This window comes from Danaus plexippus (assembly GCF_018135715.1).
Source record: "Danaus plexippus chromosome 13 unlocalized genomic scaffold, MEX_DaPlex mxdp_40, whole genome shotgun sequence".
Lineage (NCBI taxonomy): Eukaryota > Metazoa > Arthropoda > Insecta > Lepidoptera > Nymphalidae > Danaus > Danaus plexippus.
In genome coordinates this window covers 746,702-771,345 of record NW_026869850.1, presented here as the reverse complement: position 1 = coordinate 771,345, position 24,644 = coordinate 746,702, and the positions used below count along the sequence as shown (strand labels likewise).

The 24,644-nt window shown below is 37.1% G+C and overlaps 1 protein-coding gene across 1 annotated transcript; it reads left to right on the top strand.

Moving 5' to 3' along the window:
• Positions 1-21: 21 nt before the first annotated feature.
• Positions 22-21,620, top strand: LOC116769958 (unconventional myosin ID). The gene is made up of 17 exons (XM_032661193.2): positions 22-261; positions 12,620-12,800; positions 13,874-13,995; positions 14,259-14,478; positions 15,761-15,958; positions 16,405-16,644; positions 16,878-17,028; positions 17,192-17,349; positions 17,478-17,599; positions 17,707-17,857; positions 18,120-18,266; positions 18,609-18,835; positions 19,075-19,224; positions 19,544-19,839; positions 19,912-20,105; positions 20,278-20,429; positions 20,852-21,620. Exons 1-17 carry the CDS (start codon positions 173-175, stop codon positions 21,039-21,041), a joined length of 2,988 nt encoding a protein of 995 aa, XP_032517084.2. The 5' UTR covers positions 22-172; the 3' UTR covers positions 21,042-21,620.
• The last annotated feature ends 3,024 nt before the right edge of the window (positions 21,621-24,644 follow it).

Below are 24,644 nucleotides of genomic sequence, written 5' to 3'. Positions count from 1 at the left end.
AAACCTGTCAGTTTATTTTAAGTGACTGCAAGGGATGTTTGTGCTCTGTGCTAGCTTGTTTTAACGGTTTGTTGATAAATATTAAGTTCAAACTACACATAAACTTTTATTTCTGAGTGTACACACGAATTCTAGTTTGTGTTGATGTGAATTTAAAAGTATCTCGTCCAAGATGACGATGCAGCAAGAAGTTGGTGTGTCCGACTTTGTCCTACTGGACAATTTGACGACAGATACGTTCATCGAAAATTTGCATTTAAGGTAAGTCCTATTTTTAACTTTCTTACACTGTCTTTAGCAAGATAACACCAAAAGTGTATTATGTGCAATTCTTGCAGTGCAAGTTCAAAATATGAAAAAAGGCGCAAAAAGTTTTGTATAAACTTAAAAATATTTTTTTATATTTTAAAGTTTTTACAAAACCAAATAACTTGCCATGGTTTGAGAACTACTTTTAGCTTGTGAGAATATTTTTTTTTAGTTCGGATAATATTGACCAACTGTAAAAAATGTTTACCTTTATTATGAGAACGTAATTAATGTAATGGTATTGTACTATTTTTATAGAAAAAATTATTATGGAATGAATAAAAATAACAATAAACTCAAAATATTCATTTTATAATATTTTTTATGAATTTATTATTATTATACATTTTATAATATTTAAAATACTTTTTCAAAAGGTTTACATTTCATCATTTAAATATATTTACATTTTTTAAAATATAAGTCTTGTAATAAAATAATAATAAAAAAATACAAAATTTTATAAACAAGTACATAATTTTTTCGTGCATTGGAGAAAATTTTAAAAAATATATTTTTTATTAAATTATAATGTACAATTTACGCTTTTTTACGTAATTCTATATAGATATGTATGTATATATATATATATATTTAATATAAAAATAAACAGAACAATATTATTTTATAAATTTGATGTTACTATTTAAATGACCTTTCTAAGCTTTTGTATCACATGGAACTTATAGTTCATAAAAATAAACAAATCCTGATGTTGGTAACTTGTATAACTATTGTTATAAATATAACAAGTTATATAAATGCTATACATATATAACAGAAACATTGCTTATTAATGGTGACATAGTTATGACCATAATTTGAGTATATATATATATATATATATATATATATATAGTTGTATAGAAGTTTATGTTGATATATATATATTTGAGTATATACTCAAATATGTATATAACAACATAAACTTCTATACAACTTAATAATTGCAATAACATGAATATCCTGCTCATGAATGAATAAAGTGAGTTGAGCTTGTCATAAATTGTTGTTTATCTGTGCCAAATATTCTCAGTATATTCTCCTAATGTTGAGGAATAATATTACTCAGATAATTGGTACATATTTTAATAATTATTTCTTATATATATTTATTCAAAAAGTATAAAGTATGAATAGAAAAAAAATTTGTAAATATGTATTTTGTGACATCACTAGCACAGCCAATGAGTGGAGATAAGAAATATAAATAAATTCTATACTGTTAAGTAGCATTTTAGTATTTAAAAAAATATATATGTATAGAAAAAAAAAAACTATCATTAAAGAAAGTCTAGTTTCCGAGATATCAATAATATTGAGATATATATAGTAGTTTTAGTTGCACTTTTTATAACTCTATAAATTATTGGGGAGGTAGTTTAGAACCAGGAGACGGTCAGGATACTTTCAATCGAAAAAAAAAATAACTTAGTAAAATTAAAATTCAGCTTATTTACTGCCTCTAAGGCGGAACACACTACGCCCGGTCGGCTAATTTATTCTGAAACTAACGCAGACGAAGTCGCGGGCGACGACTAGTATATCTATAATCTATAAAATAAAATACGTGCAACTATTTGTAGGTAGTAAAGCCTAGCTGAAGTCATGTTACTACAGATCCTCTCACAGAAGATCGGCGTGAACTAGCCTTTAACGGCTGCGTTTCGTCCGTTGAGTGAGAGAGCCGATTGCCCTTTCCCTATTCCCACCTTCTCCTGTTCTTTCCTTATTCCCACCCCTCCCTATTCCTTAAAAAACCCTAGGCTGGCAACGCATCCGCAACGGAGATGTTGCGGATTTCCATGGGCGACGGTGACTGCCGCACACCAAGCAGGCCGTTTGCTTGTCTGCCACCTTTCACATTAAAAAAAAGCTGATAATTTATGTATTCCACGGAAATAAGCGATATGGCTTTAATATTATTTCGTCATGTAGTCTAAGAATAATAATGGCTGTTCTGTTTCTGTACTCATATATTGTATATGTTAATGTCATTAAGTACATCTTGAAAAAGTTACAAATCCTATCAAGTGTGTGAATCACTCTCTTACCGAATACATGCGTAATCTATCTACGTGTCTGTGTGTGTGTGTGTTTGTGTGTGTGACTGTGTTTATGTATGACACTCTCAGACAATGGCGCTGTCATGGCCTGATGTCATCGCTCAAGGTGTAAGCTATGTGCAATTGTATGTTTTCCTTATAAAAGACCTTTGATGGGACGCGACACGCAATATAATTATTATTTACTCAAATTTATATGTTTTTAAACTTATTAATACACAATGGTTGAGACCGTGTATCCTAGTCTTCCGAGGGGGTGACTTATGCAATTGTTAATTTAATACTAGGTTTTTCCCGTGACATCGATTGCGTCCTACGTTTTTTTCGCCTCTCTCGGTAAAAGCTTTTGTTGTCTAAAAAGTAGCAAATAAATTTACTTTCACTTGTATACTAACTGATACCCGCGGATTAGTCCGCGTTGTTTAAGATATAAAAAGTTTTTACGAAGGTATCGCAATTATTTTTTTATGAACGACAAATATATTTCAACTCCAAACAATTTTAAATTTCAACGTTGATGATTTAATATAGGTACAAATTAAGATAATATTCAAGTCTAATTGAAAAACCACAATGTTTTTAATAATGTTAATCATAAACAAATACACGCAAACAGTATGATGGAAATCAAATTATAATTAATGTGAATTTTTTTATATAGTATTGTAAGTTTACTCACAATTAAAAACCGTGTTATATTTAAATAATTTTCCATACATCAAAGTAAACGTACATAAAGCTGAATACAATCGACCGTTCTGAAGTAATTTGTTCCGAACATCGCCATGTTGCGATACGAAGTCATTTCCTTATTCTATATTGATGCTAGATGCTCTCCTGTTTGTGTTGCACCGCTTCAATCAGACCGACGTGTTCAAGAAGCCTTTTACGGTTCGCTATAAATTAGAATATGTCTAAGATTAAGTAAGGGTTTGACTACGTTTTAGGGCTTAAAGAGTAATAGCCTCAGACGAATGATGACCTCTGTATTGAACTTATTTGAAATAAAATTGTTCACATAATGAGATCTAAGACTTTCGCTAGTGTTCATCCAAATAAAACAATTATTTTATTAGTTGTAGAAGTCGTAGGTAGTTGTAGTCTATTTTATAAGTTGATTAAAACAAGCTGCATATTAATAATTTGGTTAAATTATAATCATTCAATATTTGATAAAATTGATAATACTCAATGTATATATATGTATATACAATTATGTAAGGCTAATATTTTCACTGTGATTGAACGGTTTTAGCTTAGTTTTATAATTATATGATATAGCGGGCAAGGCTCGTAGTTTATAATGTTATCCTCGGAATACAAATATAAAGTCATACGAAGACAGTGTTAGTTATTCAGTTAACTACACTAATGAGTTCGTTATCAGCTGTTATCAAATGGGCGAGCGAGCCTCGGAGTTCGGACACAATTATCGGTAGTTATAACCTTGTAAAGGATATTTTTTACTTACTTTGACAAAGGAGAGTTCTGTTTTCAACTTTTCTTAGACACGTTTGTTTATTATATCACTATCATTATAAATGGTTTTTAAAATAATTTTGAAATAAATTTATATTTCGGTATAAATGTACAGATTTGTTCAAAGTACCACATGCCATATCTTAGGTCACAAAAGGTTTCGCATACATTCAATCATATATAGCCTGTGTCCTTTCCCTTACTATATTATTTTATTTGCCTCATGTTTATAATGTGGTGCCAGTAAGAATTTTGCTCTCGATGAAACACATCTTTAGTACACCGGTATTAAAGAACCGATTAACATTGTGTTTTGAAAAAATATATTATTTTCTATTCTATTCCAACCATTTTTCTTTGTATGCAATAAAGATTTTAACCTTTAATTTTATATGAGAAATCCTTATGGTGGTAGTCTTGAAAGGAGAATTGTTTGACATTAAAGAAAAGGTGGCCATGAAAACCCCCTGAACGAAATGCCAAATAGACTAACTATCCGAATCATGACATTAACTTATTTAATATTATATAATTTAAAGAGTGAATCATGAATGTTTTGCGTGTATTAATCAAATAGTATAATTTGTATGAAAAATGCTTTTGGGAATAGTTTATGAGTCTTCCTAATAATTAAACTTTTTCCTTAGCTCAGCACGCTTGTTGCTGACCACAGGCTTGCCTCCACATACCAATCGTTTCACGTTGATACTCTGTTCGAAGATTTATGTTAACGCTCCGTATATAGTGAGCTAAAAACTTGAGGTAAACAAACAAAACCGCAATATTGTGAAAAGCAAGTTAATTTACATGTATTTTGAATAAATAAGAATTTGTGATGTTTTTCTCAGTAAGTTATGTTTTTTAACTTGAGTTATCTAAATATATTCCACTTACACGCAATGCCTTCATTTTTGGTCTGATGTCTGAATTAAACGTAGTGTTTCTACTCGCTCTAGTTCCCTTAAAAAGGTTGTGCCATTTCGTGTTAGATATAACGTGTTCTAGTTAAAAAAAACATGAAGAAAAAATATGTCTGATTTCTGGTTAGTATTAGATGATAGGCTATTTTACGCAAATATTGATGAAAATCCACTGACTGTCGTACTGCCTTCTCATAGTACGTTGTCTAATTTGGACACTTTGTTCGTTAACAGAGTTACAGAAACCTTAAGAGTCTCTCTTCCCTTTTATGTCGAAACTAATGTCCGTTCACATAATCTGACACCTTGATACAGATGATCTTCATGGGTGACATCACTATAACATAAAAAATAAATAATTTCTGTAATAGTATATAAATATATTAAACAAATTTAATATCAAGCATTTTCGTTGCTTTTACTGCAAGGACAAAGATTCCTAGGAACGGTTTTAATGACTATCTCTCGTCTTCATAACATAATGTGTGAGTGTACCGTGTTAGCGTGAAAATAAATAGAGTGTACTTGAACTAATTACAACAGCTGAGTCAATCACGTGTTCGTGATATTGGAATCGAGAATGATCTTGGATAGTATTAATATGTAACAGAAATACATACATCCCTACACAATCTAGACAAGGTGTATGTCGTTTAACCGTAGCGAAATAATGGTACAATTATGATATCTTTATGATAAGGATAAGGATATCATTATAAAAGTATCATAATTGTATAAAGTCAATTAGTTTATTGTTTCTTTATCAGGAGTACTGTTACCTACCTTATATCTAATGATACCATTTTCTTACCTAATCAGAGACCACTACAATCTGGAAACCTTAAAACAACCGAGTAATCTTCCTATAATAGAGACCGCTTTAAACAAATCGATGGGAGAATTGATTTTATACAAAATTATTTTGCCATCACAATCTTTTTAGAACATATTAAATAAGTCGTATTGTTTTCGTATATAAATTTGAAGGCCTATATGACACAGCAAATAGTTCAAAGATTACTTGCTCCCTTATTCGCCCCCTCGCCGTCCTCTCAAGCATAATAAACTCCTTCCACCTGGCCTCACACAGTCGTATACAAGTCATTTTCCTTACCTCTCTTGAAAGCGTGTCACAACCTAATGGTCCCATCAGTGGAAATAGGTCGTCCGTCACTCAAAGACGGAGCCATGTAATTTGTACATCCTTCCCTCGAGTCAGGTTGCTTGAAGCCTGTGTCGTTTCCATTTTCAATCCTGCATACAGCGATAATTGGCAATATCCCGCAGTGAGTCGCAAATTGTTTGAGGTGTTTCGTCTCAGGCACGTAGATTGTTCCTTGAATTCTGATTTACCTTTTATAACGTTTTATTGATATTATTTAATTAGCATTATGGCCAAAAAAATAAATACACAAGACATCGTCAGTTATAATATTTGAAAATTAATTTTATATTACAACTAGGAGTCAGTTCCGGCTTCGCACGGACTCTTTACAAAAAATATAAAAAAGACTTTTAAATTTTGAGAATTATTTAACTTATATTATGATAACTTTCAAATGGTTCGCCCGATTTAAATGATGTAAAAAATAATTTACAGATGATGATTACTGATGTAGGCTTGAAAACGAAGTATTTTATTTTGATAAGGCTTATGTAAATAGCTTTCCAATAGAAGCTTTAGTAATGCCAATTTTTAAAAGTTTAAATTTGATATAGTATGTTATGCTTAAGGTATAGACATATGCCACTGCGGACTGCTCTGTAGGCCTATATAAGATACACAAATTCACCATATATTATTTTGTTATATCTCAAAGACTTTAGGCAGCGTTTTCGTTAAAAGCTCTCCTGCTCATGTTTTCTAAACATCTTCAACAAATATCTTTAATGTACACCAAAGTAAATACAAAATCTTAACAAATTATATACTAAAACCTTCCTCGAGAATCACGCTATCGAGTGGTGATAATTGTTTGATAATCAGTGCAACAGTGTTTCCGTTTATCGCGAACAGACAGACAGGCGCGGCGAGTGCCTTTGTTTTATAATATGTATTGATATTATTATTAAAATAATATCCGATAAAAACATCACTAAATTGATTAGATCTATGAATTTTATGTATTAATTAAATCAGTACATATTAGTGATTATAAAACATTTTAACTTTAAATCAGTTAGTTGGAGGATGTAGCTGTTCATCAAATGGTTTGATCAATTATAAATGGTTATGATTCAGATCAAGAAGCATGACATTTTTTTAATAGTTTTTTGATGAATATAAATATTATAAAGAAAACAATTAACACTAGCATTACGTCTACTAACCTAAGTTGTATGATTACTCCAAGGTTCATAGTCACACTCCTGAAAAACTATTAACGCTCCGTATTTAGTGTAACGATGGGAACTTGAGGTAAACATAAAATGTTCACTATTCCCTAGATTTTAACAGTGAGCCGTTTATGTCATATAAAGTGAATTAAAACTCAATTAACTGATAATGTATACAATACACTAACCTAAATAAACATTGCTATACAAAGGGCAGTATGATATTAATATCCTGAGAGTAGTGTGAGACGGCTAAAGTTTAGCGCGTCTGTCTCATGACCCGCGAAGTCGGACGATGACCTCCTTAATGTCTTCATTTAACCATTCATTTGCCACGTGACAACCGATGACTCCGGCCCTTTATGATGAACTGCCTCAGAGGAAACACTGTCCACAATGTTATCAGGTTAAGACAACAGTTCTAAGTTGGCTGATGATTCAACCGCGCATTCCTTCTCAAGTCGAAACAAAAGCAATTATAAAGTATGGTGGTCTTGATGAGAGGAACGCTAACAGTTCAATGAGAGTCGTCACCTCTATTTCTCACGATCGGCAAACCTTCATTAGGTTCTGTATATATTTTAATATGAATAAAACACAATTACCTCCGTCACGTTACACATTATAATAAATAACAGAGGTATTTATATTAAATTGTTGTTTTCAACCGTGAGTTATTCAGAACTATGTCTTGAACAATAAACCGAAAACGTCTTTTTAAAAATTGCATGTACTTAAATCTGATTATAATGATCTCATCTCCACATCTAGCAATACTATTACGTTATAAAACTTATTTTTGATACAATACTTTTATATCTATTTATATGTATGAGAAACAAAAGTGGTCCAGATCATGACACTCGGATGGCGTGGTTGTATCTATTAAGTGAATAATCGGTGACGTAATGTTGACAGAGTTAGTGTCCTTGAAGTTTGAGTAGATTCATATTTTGATGACTATATATATATATATGTGCGTGTGTGTGTGCGCGCGTGTGTATATATTTATTTTTGAAGAACTTAGTAAAGCATTTGATCGATTGTATGCGGTCACAAATCTTTTATAGTTTTCATCATTAATGATGTAATTCATTTATTGATTATCATCATTTCCACAATTTAATGATGATCAGTCTCAGCAGTCGCTGTCATGTGTATTTCGAAGTTAGCTCTCACACTAACGTAATCTTTAATTTCAAATGAAATCATTAAATATCAGATATACAATGAATAGCGACAATGGTTGTTATAACCATCAAGTCATAAATGCTTCAGATAAAAGGGTTTTTAGCGTATGTTCTCGTGTAATGTTATTTCTATCACTTGTATAAATTCCTTTATGTTATCTATCGGTGTGTGTTTGTTAGTGTGAATGTAAACTGAGCATCCGAAATCGGAAATAGATCTGTGTTCCTCGCCTCCTGGATCGCAGCGGCGCGGTCCGAGTTTAATATTTATATTATAAGCGATCGAATAAAACATCTAACAAAATGTAAACATTCACATTAATAGTGGAGTTTTCTTAATAGAATCTATATTTGGATTTATCCCACTGACACCCTTGACGTTTATATATCTCAATTCCTTTAAAAGCTTCTTAATTTCCACTACGATATCAATAACCTTTCTCGGATGAAGATCATGTATGCATACTCTGTCGTCATTTCTTGTGTGATCTCATAGTCTCTATATATACATTAGAGTCCAACATTAGTGTTGTATTTTATATTTAGAGTTCAAAAATTCTATTTCGGTGTCGACCCGCCGCCTCTTTCGTCCTCGTTGTTATTATTATTGCTATGACTTGAATCTCACCTGGAGCTGTTACATGTAATACAATTCACGCTACTCGTTTAATCGCTCGATTGTTCTGTTTCTGTATTCTTATAAAGGCCGGTTGTCCTCGCAGTCCTGTTTGGGAGCGCCCACCGCACGTGCCTTCCATGTGCTGACACGCTTTTCATTTATGAAGGTCACGTACTCGGCACTTGTATCGGACACTACTTTCGAGTGTTTTGTTTTGCAGCACAAGAGGTGACAATATATGCTGATGTTTAATTGTGAATATCTTTAATTAAAGATGGGGAGAATTAGGTTATATTAAAATCTCAGTTTCATATTTAAAAGTAGGCATACCAGTCTATGGTAATTTTAACAAGAGATCAATAGAAACGTAGGGATTTCTAATGTAAAACATAAAACTCATGTACCCCGTGTAAAGTCGGTGGCGAGGACTAGTAGTATAAAGTAAATTTTTCATCAATAGTAGAAAATATGATGTTCTCGCTCAAGAGAGTGTGGGTACGACTTACGAGCATCTGAGTGCGCTGGGCTGTTATTAAATATTATATGTGAGTTCGTCTACTCACATTAAGTAATAAATTTCAAATTAATGTTAGTAATTTAAATCTTATAGTCGACTAATAAAACATATTTTTAAGTTTAACTTGTTCGGCAACAGTATAATCTTTTAAATATTTATTGGCAACTTGTATAATACGCTGTGAGTGTTGCACAGTTCCTGGATTGTTAATAGGTATCTGAAAGATATCTTTCATTTGAAAAACTTAATAACGGAGAAGACGTAACTGGGAAATTATAAAAGAAATTCGTGAGAATTCTACAAGAGAGTATACGGTGTTGTTGTGGCTCACGACAATGGTGAGCCACACACAGACACATTACGTAACGGCCTATGATTCAGTGTCCCAGTAATGGACATGACTTTATCAAAGCTTATCAATGCTGTCCACCTTATCTCACGATATCAACACACTTGATATAAATTATGTGCAAATACGAAAAGTTTTGAACAATTTTAAATAACAGTGTTTAATAGTTATTTGTTTTCGTCTCATTTTCGTAATATTAATTTTCTAGTCTGTTTTGTCATGCTATGCCCAATGCCTTGTGGGGATGACATTATTCATTTTTTTTTTTGGGTTTAAGAGTGGTGTTTCCACTTGTATCAACTTTTATAAAGTCAAGTACTTTAAAATATAACTTGTTAAGTAAATTTATTGCTACTTTGATTCTATGAGGTAAATTTGTAAGGCAAATAAGTATAAACACAATGCAACATTATCATTACTCATCAAGGTCATCTCTGATGATCTCTCTTAGTAGGTACAATAGAAATATATAAGATCATTGAAAGAAATGTTAGGTCTTCATATTTCAAAGCTTGTTTTGTTGAAGAGAACGTAATTTACATTTATAATATAACAGAAATTTGTATAAACTTCCATCAAGACAAATATAGGTACTGATGAAAGCTCATATTTCATTATGAGAAAGCTGGTACAGGTGGTAGCGTCCCGGTCGTATGAGCAACGACTCCGTGGCGCTACGTTAAGGCTATGACGGTTATCGTTTTGGTTAAGTAATCACTCCTGAGACTATCCTGGGGAGTCCACACACAACACGAAAAGTGATAATTCGCTTAACCAATAAAAAGAAAGGGGAAGAGTTAAACTGCAGGTCCTTATTTGTTTGGCTTGACGGGGACAGTACTACCCTTCTAAGTACATCAAGTCCAAAAAAACTATAACAGTACTGGAAACTATAATATTCCTAAATCCTATACACAATGGGGCGTTAAAACACCTGGAGCTGTAGACAGGTGTTGACAGACGACTTCATGCTATGACTTACCGTCTGATAGGCCGGTCGTTTGTTGTTTTCGATTGGGCATACATTTAATTTGCATTAGATGATACATATAAATTAATACATACATTCACAAGTTTACTGAAAGCAACACAACATGAGGATCATTTAAAATGTATTTAAACGTGTTCAATAAATATTTAGTAGTATGTTTTTAATCGTCTATGAATCATGTCATTTTAAACATAATGTTATTTTTGCGTGACTCATCGCAGAGCTAACCTCGTTATATCACAACTGAATTAATGTTACTTTGAAAACGAAACTTGTCTTCTCTTATATAATAAAAGAGCGAGTGTAAAACACGTTCGTCTGTAGTTTTTACTCTTGGGTCTGTTACGGTCTCATGAGTAGGCTTATAGTGGTCCTGGAGTGAGGACTAAACGAGGGTTTTTGATCTTATTTATCGAAGGTGATCAAGTATTATGAAGTAGGGTGACATAAGTATGAAAGGAAAAACAGTATTTATCGAACGCAATCATCCGTCATAACTGCTCTACACCTTTGATTGGACCTAAGACTATGGCGGGGTCGATTCCTCGTTTGAGACAGTTTTTGTGTCAGTAGCCGACCTGGATGCAATTGGCCACAGCCAGGTTGGAATACAATGTACAGAAAAATCGTCTGCGGTTAAGTAAAAGTATAAAAAGATAGCAACATTCATATAGGTCGTTTGTTATTATAGAGGACTTGAAAGATCCTTCGTCTTCAGTTCTCAAATGTTCTCCTCTTCGTCGAATACTGTGCACTTTGACAATCAGTTAACAACTTCTTTGCGATAATAATATCTGCATTAGCATGAAATTACGGTTCTATCGGAATGAGGTCGTAAAGCATTACCGATCTTTCCTTAACGCGATGCTGTATCGAGCAAAAAGCCATAATAACAAAATCGCTAATGTATTTAGCCTCAACGCCGGCTGATCTTGAACTGAGAACCGGCCTCGGAGGAGTGCGGCCGGTGACGTCATCACATGAACTTGACAATACATTAATAACACATCACACCATTTTGAACTCCAACCCCCGCTCTTTAATGACCAAAATTCATTAATGACGCTCAAGGTTCATTAGAATTCTATTTATATACAATATGTCGAACTGTATATAAGATAGCCTTATATTTTGTTAACGTTAGCTAAAAAAAGTCTTGCAAAAAGTCCGATTAAAATTTCAAAGGATTTAATGTATGCATGAGTCTGGAGTTTTATGATTTATAAATGTAGTATGGAGTGGCATTAAGGTCGTGAGCAAATTGCTCTCGAGGCTCCTAGTGCCAGAGCTTGAGCTCAGAGCTACAGTCCGTTATAGTGAGGCGTTTATAGTGACGTTATAATATTGTGGTAACGGACAGCGGACGGCTGCCTCTGATGATGATCATGACTTTAAGAAGGATTTTGGTATTCCCGAAATATAAAAATCCCTTTCCTATTATAGTATTAACCAAGTTAACAGTACTTAATAAAAGTTAAAAGGAATATCTCTGTTTTGTATCTCTGTTTATGACCAATATGTATCTACTTATCTTATAAATGTTTTATTCTCGCACATAATGGGAATGCCTTATATATAAAGAGTAGATAGATATTAGGGTTATTTCCTGTCAGTATGATTTATACTTTTCCATGGATATTACATCAAGGCGTGCTGACATGCAATGAGCTTGTGAGGTCAATGGACTCCCATGTGAATTTTGGCACGTATTTCAAAAAAATATATAAAAAATAGAATGTCTGTAATATTTATACAGTAGTGTGACGTGTGTTATTTCGGTGTTAATTTTATAAATGGTGCTGTAATGGTTTTGTATTATATTAAAAAAATCGATGTCTTCAGGTACCAACACAACAAGATCTACACGTATATAGGCGAAGTGCTGGTCTCTGTGAACCCTTACAAGTCTCTGGACATCTATGGCCAGCAGCACATGGCCCAGTACAGGGGCCGGGAGATGTTCGAGGTCCCTCCTCATGTGTATGCCGTAGCCGACGCCTGTCAGAGAGTGCTCAGGCAACAGGTCGGTGGAAACTTTTAATATCTGTTATAGATCTATAACGTTTAAGAAGCAATACGAATACTATTAAAAAAATGATAATTATGAATCAATATCTATAGGTTGCAGAGAGAATTTTTTCATTGTATATTTTTTTAATTGAATGTCAATTCAATATATTGTAAACCAAAATTTGTTATTAGAACTTGGTCCGTTGATTACATAATTGTTTGATACCTTTCCCAACCGCTCCGTCGTCTCAGTGTTTGTGGTTTGACTTTATAATGGATCCAAATATATTATGACTGAATTGTAATATGAAACAATTCACCCAGATTCACTTTACAACAACAATATATGGGATTCGCTTGCTAAATATTTTATTGACAAGTGATGTGTGTTTTAGTTTGTGGTTTTTATTATTATTATTATTATTATTTACACTAAACGTAGAAGGCTCACGTAGAAAATATAAAATATCTTTTGACTTGAACAACAGCGATGTTCATTATCGTCTGTGGTAATTCCAACATCATAAATAATTATCATAAAAACATAAATATTTATCGTCAAAAAAGCACCACTTAAAACATTATCACTAATATATTACATAAATTACTGCTTACATCTGACTTATTTCTTTATAAAGTCGTACCACAAACAGCAGAAATAATCTTTACCTCGATGACAATTGGCTTTATGTATCACAGATCACTGACGATTAGAGCTATTGCAAATAAGTAACTAGTCAATGGCACTCGTAATATTACTGAACACAATATTGTAACGCTCATAGAAACGATTTAAAAATTCTTTATTGGTAGGAGCATTTATGTTTGCATTATGTTTATGTATGTACATACATATTTATATTGCAAATTATATCATTGTCGTTGGATGCAATTCTACGGCGTAGTGTGAGAAGTTTTCTGTCAGGTTCTGTGTCTTTAATAGGCGATCATAATACTTCGTATGGAATATTTCACAATCGCTTTGTATTAGATATGACCAGCACCGACCGTATACCAACAATAACCGTGTCCAATCCGGGACACTGATTAAACCACAATGGATGTTTATTGTAATAAAAATTACAGGGGAGGGACACCTGTGTGCTGATATCAGGTGAGTCCGGTTCGGGGAAGACGGAGGCCTCCAAGTTCATCATGAAGTACATAGCGGCCAACACCATGCAGGTGCACAGGGAGTATATCGACAGGTGAGGGGAATCCCAGCCCACACACACACACACACATAGAGTTAGTATCTAAAAATGACTACAATGATAGCATTCTCTTTGTTGTCACAGAAGTACAATCACTTTAAATTAACCGACAGTCACAGATAATATTGGATTATATTAGTATGTGAAGACATAACACAAACCTAGACGTTGACATTTAAGACTTTAAAAGCGTCGCATATTATTTACCATATAATATTCAAGCCGCGCTATAAATACTTCATATCGATATGTTTCAGAGTGAAAAACGTCTTGATACAATCGAATTCTATCTTAGAGACATTCGGTAACGCGAAGACGAACAGAAACGACAACTCCTCAAGGTTCGGTAAATACATGGACATACACTTCGACTACAAAGGGGATCCCATCGGCGGACACATCAGCAACTACCTGCTGGAGAAGAGCAGGGTCGTCAGTCTGCAGCCCGGGGAGAGGAACTTCCACGCCTTCTATCAGGTCAGTGACCTTTAACTTCGTCACTACTTGCAAATTTATATAGAACATTCCGGGGCTGTCCAAAATGAAAAAAATCGGAAGTATTGATCTGATCTGAAAATATATCCCTTTGTCAGAAAGCTTATTTAGCGTAAAAGCTTATTTACAAGCGATACGAGCCTGTCAAGAAGGAATGTTGCAAAAATGGGGGGGGGGGAAATTTAGTTAGGTCTGTTCATCACTTTATAATTTGTAACTCACATTAGTGATGTATTTAACAATGACGGAACTAAGTCCATCGATTGGCTGTCGGGATGACTTAACACTCGTCTTTGTTTACTCTACCAATAACATCACTCACGTGGTGATGTAACGATTGTTACACAGATGATGTTACACCCGGTGCATTTAGATAATGTGGCATTTTGTCACGTTAATGTTTTGATAATCCTATGTACTTTGCTATAATAATTACAAGGAACCAGCCCCGCTTCGCACGGGCTCTTTGCAAGAAATATAAAATAGCGTATTTCATAATGGAACTAAGACTTCTGCGAGTTTTATTAATTTAAATGACATTAATATTATTCGCAAAAAAAACTACATACTCCCGACGTTTCGGTTACTTTTCAGCAACCGTGATCATGGCTTTTACAAAAATAAAGCACGCGTAGTATATCCGAATAATATTAGCATCATTTAAATTGCCTATGTCATTTTAAGAATTATTAAACTTATATTATGATAACTTTAAAATGTTTCGCTCGATTTAAACGATTTAAAAAATAATTTACAAATAGTGATGTAGGCTTGAAAACGAAGTAATTTATTTTGACAAGACTTAATACCGTATTTATGTAAATAGCTTTCCAATAAACGCTTTAGTAATGCCAATTTTTAAAAGATGTAAAATTGATATAGTATGTTATCCTTAAGGTAGAGACATATGACACCGCGGATCTTTATGTAGATTTTTATAAGATACACAATTCCGCCATATATATTTTTTTATATCTCAAAGACTTTAAGCAGCGTTTTGGTTCAAAGCTCTCAGACGGCTCATGTTTTCCTCACAATTAATATGTTAATGTGCACACAAGTAAATACAAAAACTTAAATTATATACTTAAACCTTCCTCGAGAACTAGCAGTAGTTTTTCCGTTTACCGCGAACAGACGGACAGACGCGGCGAGGGACCTTATTTTATAACATGTGTTCATATAGTTGTGAAGATGATTAAGAAAATAATTAAATCTCATGGCCCTCGAAATGTTATGTTCTGTAACCATCCTATTCTTCCAGCTCTTAAGCACAAACAACCCGCAGACGAAAAAGTATGGATTGAACTCGAGTTCCGTGTACAAGATTTTGGGCAACGAGCGTGCGACGGCACAGGACTCTAAACTCTATAACGTGACCAAGAGCGCCTTTAATGCTCTGGGCTTCCCGCCGGCAGTCGTCGACGATATATGGAGCATCGTAGCCGGAGTCATCTTATTGGTAAGATGTTCGGAGAATAGTTTAACAGCTCGTCTCAAGTGACCGGAGAGTAATAACGGACAGAGTTCAGACAAACATTATAAGGAATTAATTACACAATCATTTCTATGACTTGACTTTTCTGACTGGGGTGATTTAAGTGGAGGAGGAACCTCGACAAATTAGGTCCCTTCAATGTTTTTTAAGGTTTTTACGAGAGGATTCAAGGGCTCCTTACAAATAATTAACAGCTATTACATCCATATCAACTCAGTCGAGGAGTGAACCCCTAATCGAGATTGACTGAAATCAGCTATCATGTAGAGAACGTGTTTGGGCGCCCTAAAACATTTTTATATAGGACACATAATGAGTAGGTCTCAACACCCGCCCAATTTTCGCTGACTCTGTTAAGGTTGCAGGTGTAACAGCTATACTTATTAAAAAATATATATTCTTGTTTCTAGGGTGAGTTGACATTCAGCGAGGGCGCGTCGGGCGAGGTGGTGGTGGGCGGGCCGGTGTCGTCGTGCGTCTCCGCCCTGGGAGTTTCACAGGAGTCTCTAAGGTCCGCGATGGTGGGCAGAGTGCTAGCGGCGGGCGGGGACTTGGTCAGCAAGGAACACACCCTCACTGACGCCCACTACACCCGGCTGGCGCTGGCCAAGGCCGCCTACGACAGACTGTTCAGTTGGATCGTACAACAGGTAAATGTGTATGCATTACAATGGAACCACCACTGTTGAAGGTGAGGTACCCGACAAGCGGAACACCACGGACCGTTGATATAATTTTTCATTACCGTAAGGATTGATTAAATATTTATTTGAAAGCGCAAAGTGGGTATAAATAACTGGGAGGAAACAATTCTTAGTGCAATTGGTATACAACTGGTGTATGTATCCGCCAGTCCGTATAATGTGTGATGCCCCACCGTCAGATCAACGCGGCGATAGAGGCGCCCTCAGCCTCGTACCGCTCCAGTGTGATCGGCGTCCTCGACATCTACGGCTTCGAGATCTTCGACACCAACAGCTTCGAACAGTTCTGCATCAACTACTGTAACGAGAAACTACAACAGCTCTTCATAGGTGACTCATGCATACACACATTGGAAATGAATGATCTTATAAATTCCTCAGACCCCCTCCTCTCCCCCTCCCCTCCCCTCCTCTAAAGTATCAAATGAATAATAATAAAACTATAGACCTTATCTGAAGCTGTAGTTGACTCAAGACGTCATGTTGTTTGTAGAGCTGGTGTTGAAGCAAGAACAGGAGGAGTACTCCCGCGAGGGCATCACGTGGACGCCGGTCCCCTACTTCAACAACAGAGACATCTGTGCTCTAGTGGACGCGCCGCACGCCGGGATCATCGCCATCATGGACGAGGCCTGTCTCAATCCCACCAAGGTCAGCAGCTCGAGAGAGGGATCTTAACATCACACATCATTGACAATTAAATTGACAGTGACATCTATCCCCAGACATTAAAAGCTCTTTTCATGATTACCTCTGTTATAACATCGCTCACATTCCAGATATCCGACGGTCAGCTGTTGGAGGCGATGGACAAGCGCCTGAACTCGCACAAGCACTACACCTCCCGCCAGTTGTCTCCGCTCGACAAGAAACTCAAACACGCCGTCGACTTCCAGATCACGTGAGAATGACTTTATACTCAGACATTATCCTGTATATAGAACATGAGTGAGATATGTGTTGTTGTATGCGTACTGAAACAAGTTGATGAAACTATTACCGCATCAGCCACTACGCGGGTCAAGTGACCTACAACATCACCGGCTTCATGGAAAAGAACAAGGACTCGCTGTGGCAGGACCTCAAGAGACTTCTGCACCGCTCCAGCAACGCCTCCCTCGCTAAAATGTGGCCCGAGGGAGCCGTCGACATACAGCAGGTGACATACACAATACACACGCACACGCACACACGCACACGCACACATTATAACTATCACGCGTAAGAAACTAGAATATACATATATCTGCTAGACCGACCACAGTACTGACCCTAACAAAGATAGTGTCTTGTTTCCCTGCCCTCAGAACATAAAAAATAATTGTTCATAAATACTACACACTCTAAACAATATTAAGTCAAACAGTGGCAGTCATAAACGTTCCTCTTGCAGTAATATGTTATTATTCCTATAACCCCAGACGTCCAAGCGGCCTCCGTCCGCGGCCAGCCTGTTCCGCTCGTCGATGGCGGCGTTGGTGAGCGGCCTGTCCAGCAAGGAGCCGTTCTACGTCCGCTGTGTGAAGCCCAATCCCGCGCAGGCGGCCCACCTTTGGGACGAACAGCTGGTGAATATGACACCATAATATACAGAACTATTCAGTTGTAGGAGGCCCTACTGTTCGTAACCGATTTCAATAAATGAGTATATAAGTAAGGCGGTAAATAACAACTTAAAGAAAGGGAACAAAAAGGTCAGCGAGCCAATGATAACTATTTTCTTCTTAAATATTTGAAGTAAAAAAGCAATCTAACAGTGTTGACAGCGAAATTGATTTAACCTGCAACCTGACACCGTGTTCCATTGAGTCGCTTTGCTGAATTGTTAAAGAATCTTTCTTAAAATATCCTTAAAGCCAGTACACATTGTGTTAAGTCCTATATCTGAAGGAGGCGTCGTGTGGTTCCAGGTCCGTCACCAGGTGTCGTACCTGGGCCTGGTGGAGAACGTGCGTGTACGGCGCGCGGGGTTCGCCTCCCGCCAGCGGTACGACCGCTTCCTCAAGCGGTACAAGATGCTATCTCAATATACGTGGCCCAACTTCCGAGGCTCCAGCGACAAGGACGCCGTCATGGTGCTGCTCAGGGACCTGCACATCACCGACGTGCAGTTCGGGCACACCAAGCTCTTCATACGGTAGGCACGGCTTATGACCACCATTCATATGTTACACGAAACGAAATTTCTCAGCATCAATGCATTCGCCGTGCAGTTTTAAGTAGGTTTGTAGGTTTAAGGAGCCGCTATGTTTAATCGAGTATTTTAATCGATTCACCAGTATAATATTACAACTATTTATAAAGTTTTCATAGTATTATAGAAAAAATATTTATATCTGTCAAATTATCCACACTCTCCCCATTTTCCCCCTCCAGGAGTGCTCGTACCCTGCACGAGCTGGAGCGCGCTCGGTCCGAGCTGATCCCCTCCATCGTGGTGCTGCTCCAGAAGCTGTGGAGAGGAACCCTCGCCAGGCAGCGCTACAGGCGGATGAAGGCGGCCCTCGTCATATACAACGGATGGAAGTTAGTACTATCTGATATCTACTGATAACGTGACGGCTCAGGACATTGATCCTCATACCTTAATACATATACTAACTGATAGGTCGGCTCCAGAACACCTTCCTGCGATTTGTTCTTTAAGGATGTAACTTAGGAATGATCTCGTGGTTTAGATCTCCCTTTCGTCGGCCAGAGTCGGCGGAAGTTCACATAGTTTCTTTTAGAACACACTCTTTAAATCAATACGTTAGTTGAATTGAAACTCTGAACCCCAATATTTTATTGTGTCATTTAAGTGTCGCCACCCGCTGTTCCTCGTATAGCCCGTGTTTGTCCGCAGACGGTACCGCTTCAGGCGTTACATATCCGAGCTGCAGGCCATCCTCTCCCGGCACCGTAACGTGATCCCGTCGTGGCCGGCGGCACCCCGGGGGGTGGCGGTTCCCTTGCTGCAGGCGGCCTATCGTCGCTGGCGCGCCTACCTCACCCTCAAGCCCATCCCGAGGGACCAGTGGCCTCAACTCAAACTCAAGATATCCGCGGCCAGCGTGCTCAAAGGCAGGAGGGCCCAGTGGGGGGCCTCGAGGGAATGGAGGGGGGACTACCTGGCTATTAATTCGTACAACGATAAATCATGTAAGCAACTATCAACATTCTATTCCGTATGTATATTTATATGCTGACCCAACCCTGGTCTCTGTTCGCTAGCGTCGTACCTGTCGTGCGTGTCTAGTCTGCAGCGCTCGCAGTCTTTGGGCAAGCCTCTGTTCTCGTGCCGCGTGTTCAAGTTCAACCGCTACAACAAGATGTCGGAGCGCTGCTTGCTGGTGACCGACACGTCCCTGTACAAGCTGGACGCGAGCTCCTTCAAGCCGCTCAAGAAGCCCACGCCCATCACGGAGGTCAGTTACATCACTTGTATTGTTGTATTCGTCCTTTCGACTCACAATTTGTGTTTTCAAATAAACATGAGGTGTAAGTATTTATATATCTTTTTTGACAACTAAGTATTTTAATCCAGTCAAATGTAAACCTAGTGTTCGTATACATATAATGTTATGTGTGTGTGTCCAGGTTGGCGGCGTGCGTGTCATGAGCGGGGAGGCCCAGCTGGTGGTGGTGGTGGTCCCGGGCGCCAGGAACGACCTGGTGGTAGGGCTGGTGGCGCCCCCACACACTGACCTGCTGGGGGAACTGCTGGGAGTGCTCGCACATACGTACCACAGGTACGAGACGTCTATATATACACTACAATTGTTTTAGTTCCGACCGACTAGTGCTCGGATGTCATCCAACTCGTCCCTCAGCACGAGCCTCCATCGTCCAACCATCGCAGTGTTATTAAGATGTCATTAACATTCCTCAGTCAACGTTTCCGCGGCCCAAGATCAATGCACTCTGAGGATCAATAACAACACTCAGTGTTATAACCTGTTAATGCATTCATTTTGTAATTAAATGACAGTGTAATGAAAGAAGTGACCAAAATACTTCAAAATGAAGCGGCGGTGTCGTACGTCGTAAGGAACGGGGGTGATAACATTATAAAAACCTATTATTAATTATTAGAGTTCAGGGGCTTTTGAATAAAAACTGATATTAAAGTGAATTGTTATATGAGAGTTTCAATGAATCCACCCACCGCCAGGCTGACCGGCTCCGAGCTACCCGTGGAGGTGGAGAGCGGCGCCAGCACGAGGTGTATCCTGGGAGGGAAGACGAGGGCATTGCAGCTACCGCCGGCGACCACCAGCCCCGCCTCCCCCACCGCCACTCCCGCGCCCTTCACACACGCACACAACGTCATCACATACCACCCGGCGTCGGCGAGGGCGTAACCCGCGCCCGGCCCGTCCTCGGGGAGAGTGTATTCATAGTTGTGATATATTACCGTATGTGAGCGGTCGCCCGCGGCGCGGCGCCGGTACTTAATAGCTTCACGTCTCCTCACTCGTTGCGGCGTGTGCGGCGCGTGCGGTGTACAGACATCACGTGGGGTAAAAGAAAATTAATGTAAGCGTATTTAACATAACAATTATTTTTGTTAGTTTCGCGCATAAAATGATGTTTTATTTTTTGTTGTAAATAATTAACGAGCGTTTAATGTTTGTAATTTTAAGTTATTTTTTTATCTTATTTATTGTAAATTCCGTTTTATTCGCGAGTTGATGGCTTCGATGCAGTCATCGAGAGCGTCGTGACTAGCTTTCTTTAGTTTCAAACCACTTTAGTATTATCTATGACAGACGAAATCTATGAGGCGGACAGTATGTCGGTCTCGTAATGTATATAAAATAAGTCGTATAATAATAGGCGCCCTCTATCGACGTTATGAGTGGTTGTGGCGTGACCCTGACGATGTGCCTTCAGCCGGTGCCGGTGCCATGTCCTTTGTTTAATAAACGGAATATTTATTATCATTGTGTTTTTATTTCTGAACCCCCTCCAAGGTTTTGTTGCGCTTCGGGACGAACAAACACACATCAAAACTGGTCTATTTCTTAAACAAATATGTATTGGAGTCTACATAAACACAAAAGAGAATTATTATACCTCGCACAAGACTGGATACATCAATGGATATTTATAAAATAACAGTTGTCAGGAAATAATACTAGTATATTGTACGGGGACGAGATTTGAAACACGAGCCTTTATATAGACGAGGCAACAGACCGCGCGGAAGAAGCTGTACCTACAGTTACAGCAAGAAACACAACGAGATACAAGTGACATTCCTTCTACAGCTATAATATTATTGGTTAAAGAATACTAGCAATATTTTTTGCACTATAAAGAACATACGCATACCAAATAATACGCACTTCTGAAGAAGAATTTTTTGTCTCCTACAAAGCTTTTGTTTCCCTACAAAGCTATTGGTGTAAGTGAAAGTATGTATATTCATTTCAAAGTCAGAGCCGACTGAAGATTGTGGCTTGAATTAAATTCATATAAATCTTAACACTACAATTGGCACTCCCTACTTGATAATTAGGGCCCCATTTTTTTTTGACATTTGATCTTGAAATGAGAGTATACGACATGCAAAATATATTGTATTATTTTGTTAAAGATAAACAGACATCAGTATTTTAAACATTGTTATCTTAAAGTATAGGATACATTTTTTAAAGATATAGATTTATATAATTCAATCAATCAATGCTCTTTTGTAGAGCCTTTGTTCTTCTATCCCGTTCTATCGTTTCGAGAAACGTCTACATGTTTGCCAACAAGTATAAGCTAGGAATGTATACTTTTAACTGTAACAATAAGGCTTAACTTAAATTAATGACCCAAATTTTAAAATCTAAGAGATTTTAAATACTTGAGAAACGTGAAAACGTTCACATTAATAAAGTAAATTTACTGTTATTAATAAATACATTTTTTTATATCTTGTACTTAATTTTAGAGAGACGAAAAACATTTTACAATTTTACTAGCTATATATATATGAATATCGCTTGTAAAATCTATCTGTTTATCTAAAATAATTGATTGTATTTTTTGTTATGTTAAAGGTGGCAAAGGAGCAGACGGTCTACTTGGTGGGCAGTAGCTACCGTCGCCCATGGACATCCGCAACTTCTCTGTTGCGGATGCCTTGCCAACCTTTTTTGTTAGGAATAGGGAAGGGTGGGAATAAGGGAATGTCAGAAAAAGGTGGAAATAGGGAAAGGCATCTTTAATGACGATATTAGGCGCTTCTTTCCCTAACCTAATCAGTAAACTTGTGTGGATGGCCTGTCTTGATAGATGACAATAACTTCTCCCATGAAACCAGCTGTACAAAATAAGTCAACATCAGCAGCCTCAGTGAGCTGTTTCTATAACCGAGTCCTTTCCTGTTTATTGCTCTATGATCGGTTGATATCAGCATAAACTATTTCGTCCACGGCCGTGTACACCATAGTGGAAAAAGTAAGAAAAATGGAAGTGTTCAAGGTGCCTGGCATGCTGGTAGCAGATGTCACTGCTGATATTCACAGACACGAAAGTTATCTCTCTGTAGGACATCGAAATTGTGTCACCGTCGTAATAAGCAAGGATCGCTTTGTAGTCTCTGGGTGGCGGACAACTGGGAAAAAAATTGAGTGCTGACAATCGATGTTAAAAGGCCTATTAGATGGATGGATGTGTAACCAACCACTTTAAAACTTGACTCTTTAAGTTACATTAGTATTAAAATAGAGTGAATAGATTATTATAATGGAAGAAAGTTGAAAGAGACCTTGAAATAATAGACCAGCAACAGAACCAGACCGTGCCGAAGGTTAATTTGGAGACTGCGGGAACGCCCGAATCCCAACAGAGATCGCTATCGTGGCTTCTCGTCCATTCGCTAACCAGTACGACGGAGTCATCCTAGGATCATACACAGTTGTTCGGGCAGCTTGTCATAGAATAACTACCCTAATATCTTACTACCCTATTACCCTACTACCCTACTACCCTATTACCCTATTACCCTACTACCCTATTACCTTACTACCCTATTACCCTACTACCCTATTACCCTACTACCCTATTACCCTACTATCCTACTAACTGCGGAAAGCCAGTGGAGCATCCGTCCTTGTGCCCCGCTACCCTCCGTAATCAAGCACACGACACCACGAAGAGCCTGGTGTATTGCACTCGGCTAGACTCAACCCATACTTATCTTTAATAGACAACAAACGGGAAGTGTCAGGAGGCTACATACTGATTCAAAAAAATATTTTAATTATTTAATTTTTTAGTACCTACTTAAGTTTATCTGCACGAAATTATTTATAAGTTTCCCTTCATCTCGTAACGATTCGAAGCGCGACTATAAACTCTATAAGTAAATAAATAACGTCAAAAATATGATGGTATGTCGTAGAAATTTTCAGTCTCGCAGGACTTATAAAGTGGAATATTCTCGATCGTCGGAATTAGTTGACATTGTTTTGATAATTAGTTACTATTTGCTGAATACCTACGAACACTTGACTTGGTTCCTATACACTGTACAGGGATGTATATTTCGGGGTTTCTCATTAATATATACAATAAAAGGTATGTTAAGAGTTAATTGCTAAACGTTATTAAAGCTTAGCTAATTGAGTTTCAGTACAGCTACCTTACCTTATTAAAAATACTACGAGTAAGTGAACTAAATATCTGTAAAGAGATTAAGTTTATTTCGTAAGTGCCTTTTATTTAGTTTCGATTACAGGATCGCTTAAAAATAAGCTAATAAGATATATTTTATTAAAACTGGAAAACACAGCACGTAAATATAATATATTTCAAGCAAACTAATTCTAAACAGCTAGTATATTTAAATATATTAGACTAAATTTTAACAAAGATCGAATCTGGTTCTAGACTTTTCCATCGTCAGAATGAGCTGGAGCGCCAGTGTGGCCCGGGTTAATTAGGGACGGTCCACTGGCGATAAGACAAAC

What these genes read in the sequence shown, in the direction of transcription:
- LOC116769958 (XM_032661193.2), top strand. Translation starts at nt 173, where the DNA reads ATGACGATGCAGCAAGAAGTTGGTGTGTCCGACTTTGTCCTACTGGAC. An exon ending in ATCGAAAATTTGCATTTAAG is followed by an intron (nt 262 to 12,619) that starts GTAAGTCCTATT and finishes CGATGTCTTCAG; the next exon opens with GTACCAACACAACAAGATCT. An exon ending in ACTTCCACGCCTTCTATCAG is followed by an intron (nt 14,479 to 15,760) that starts GTCAGTGACCTT and finishes CTATTCTTCCAG; the next exon opens with CTCTTAAGCACAAACAACCC.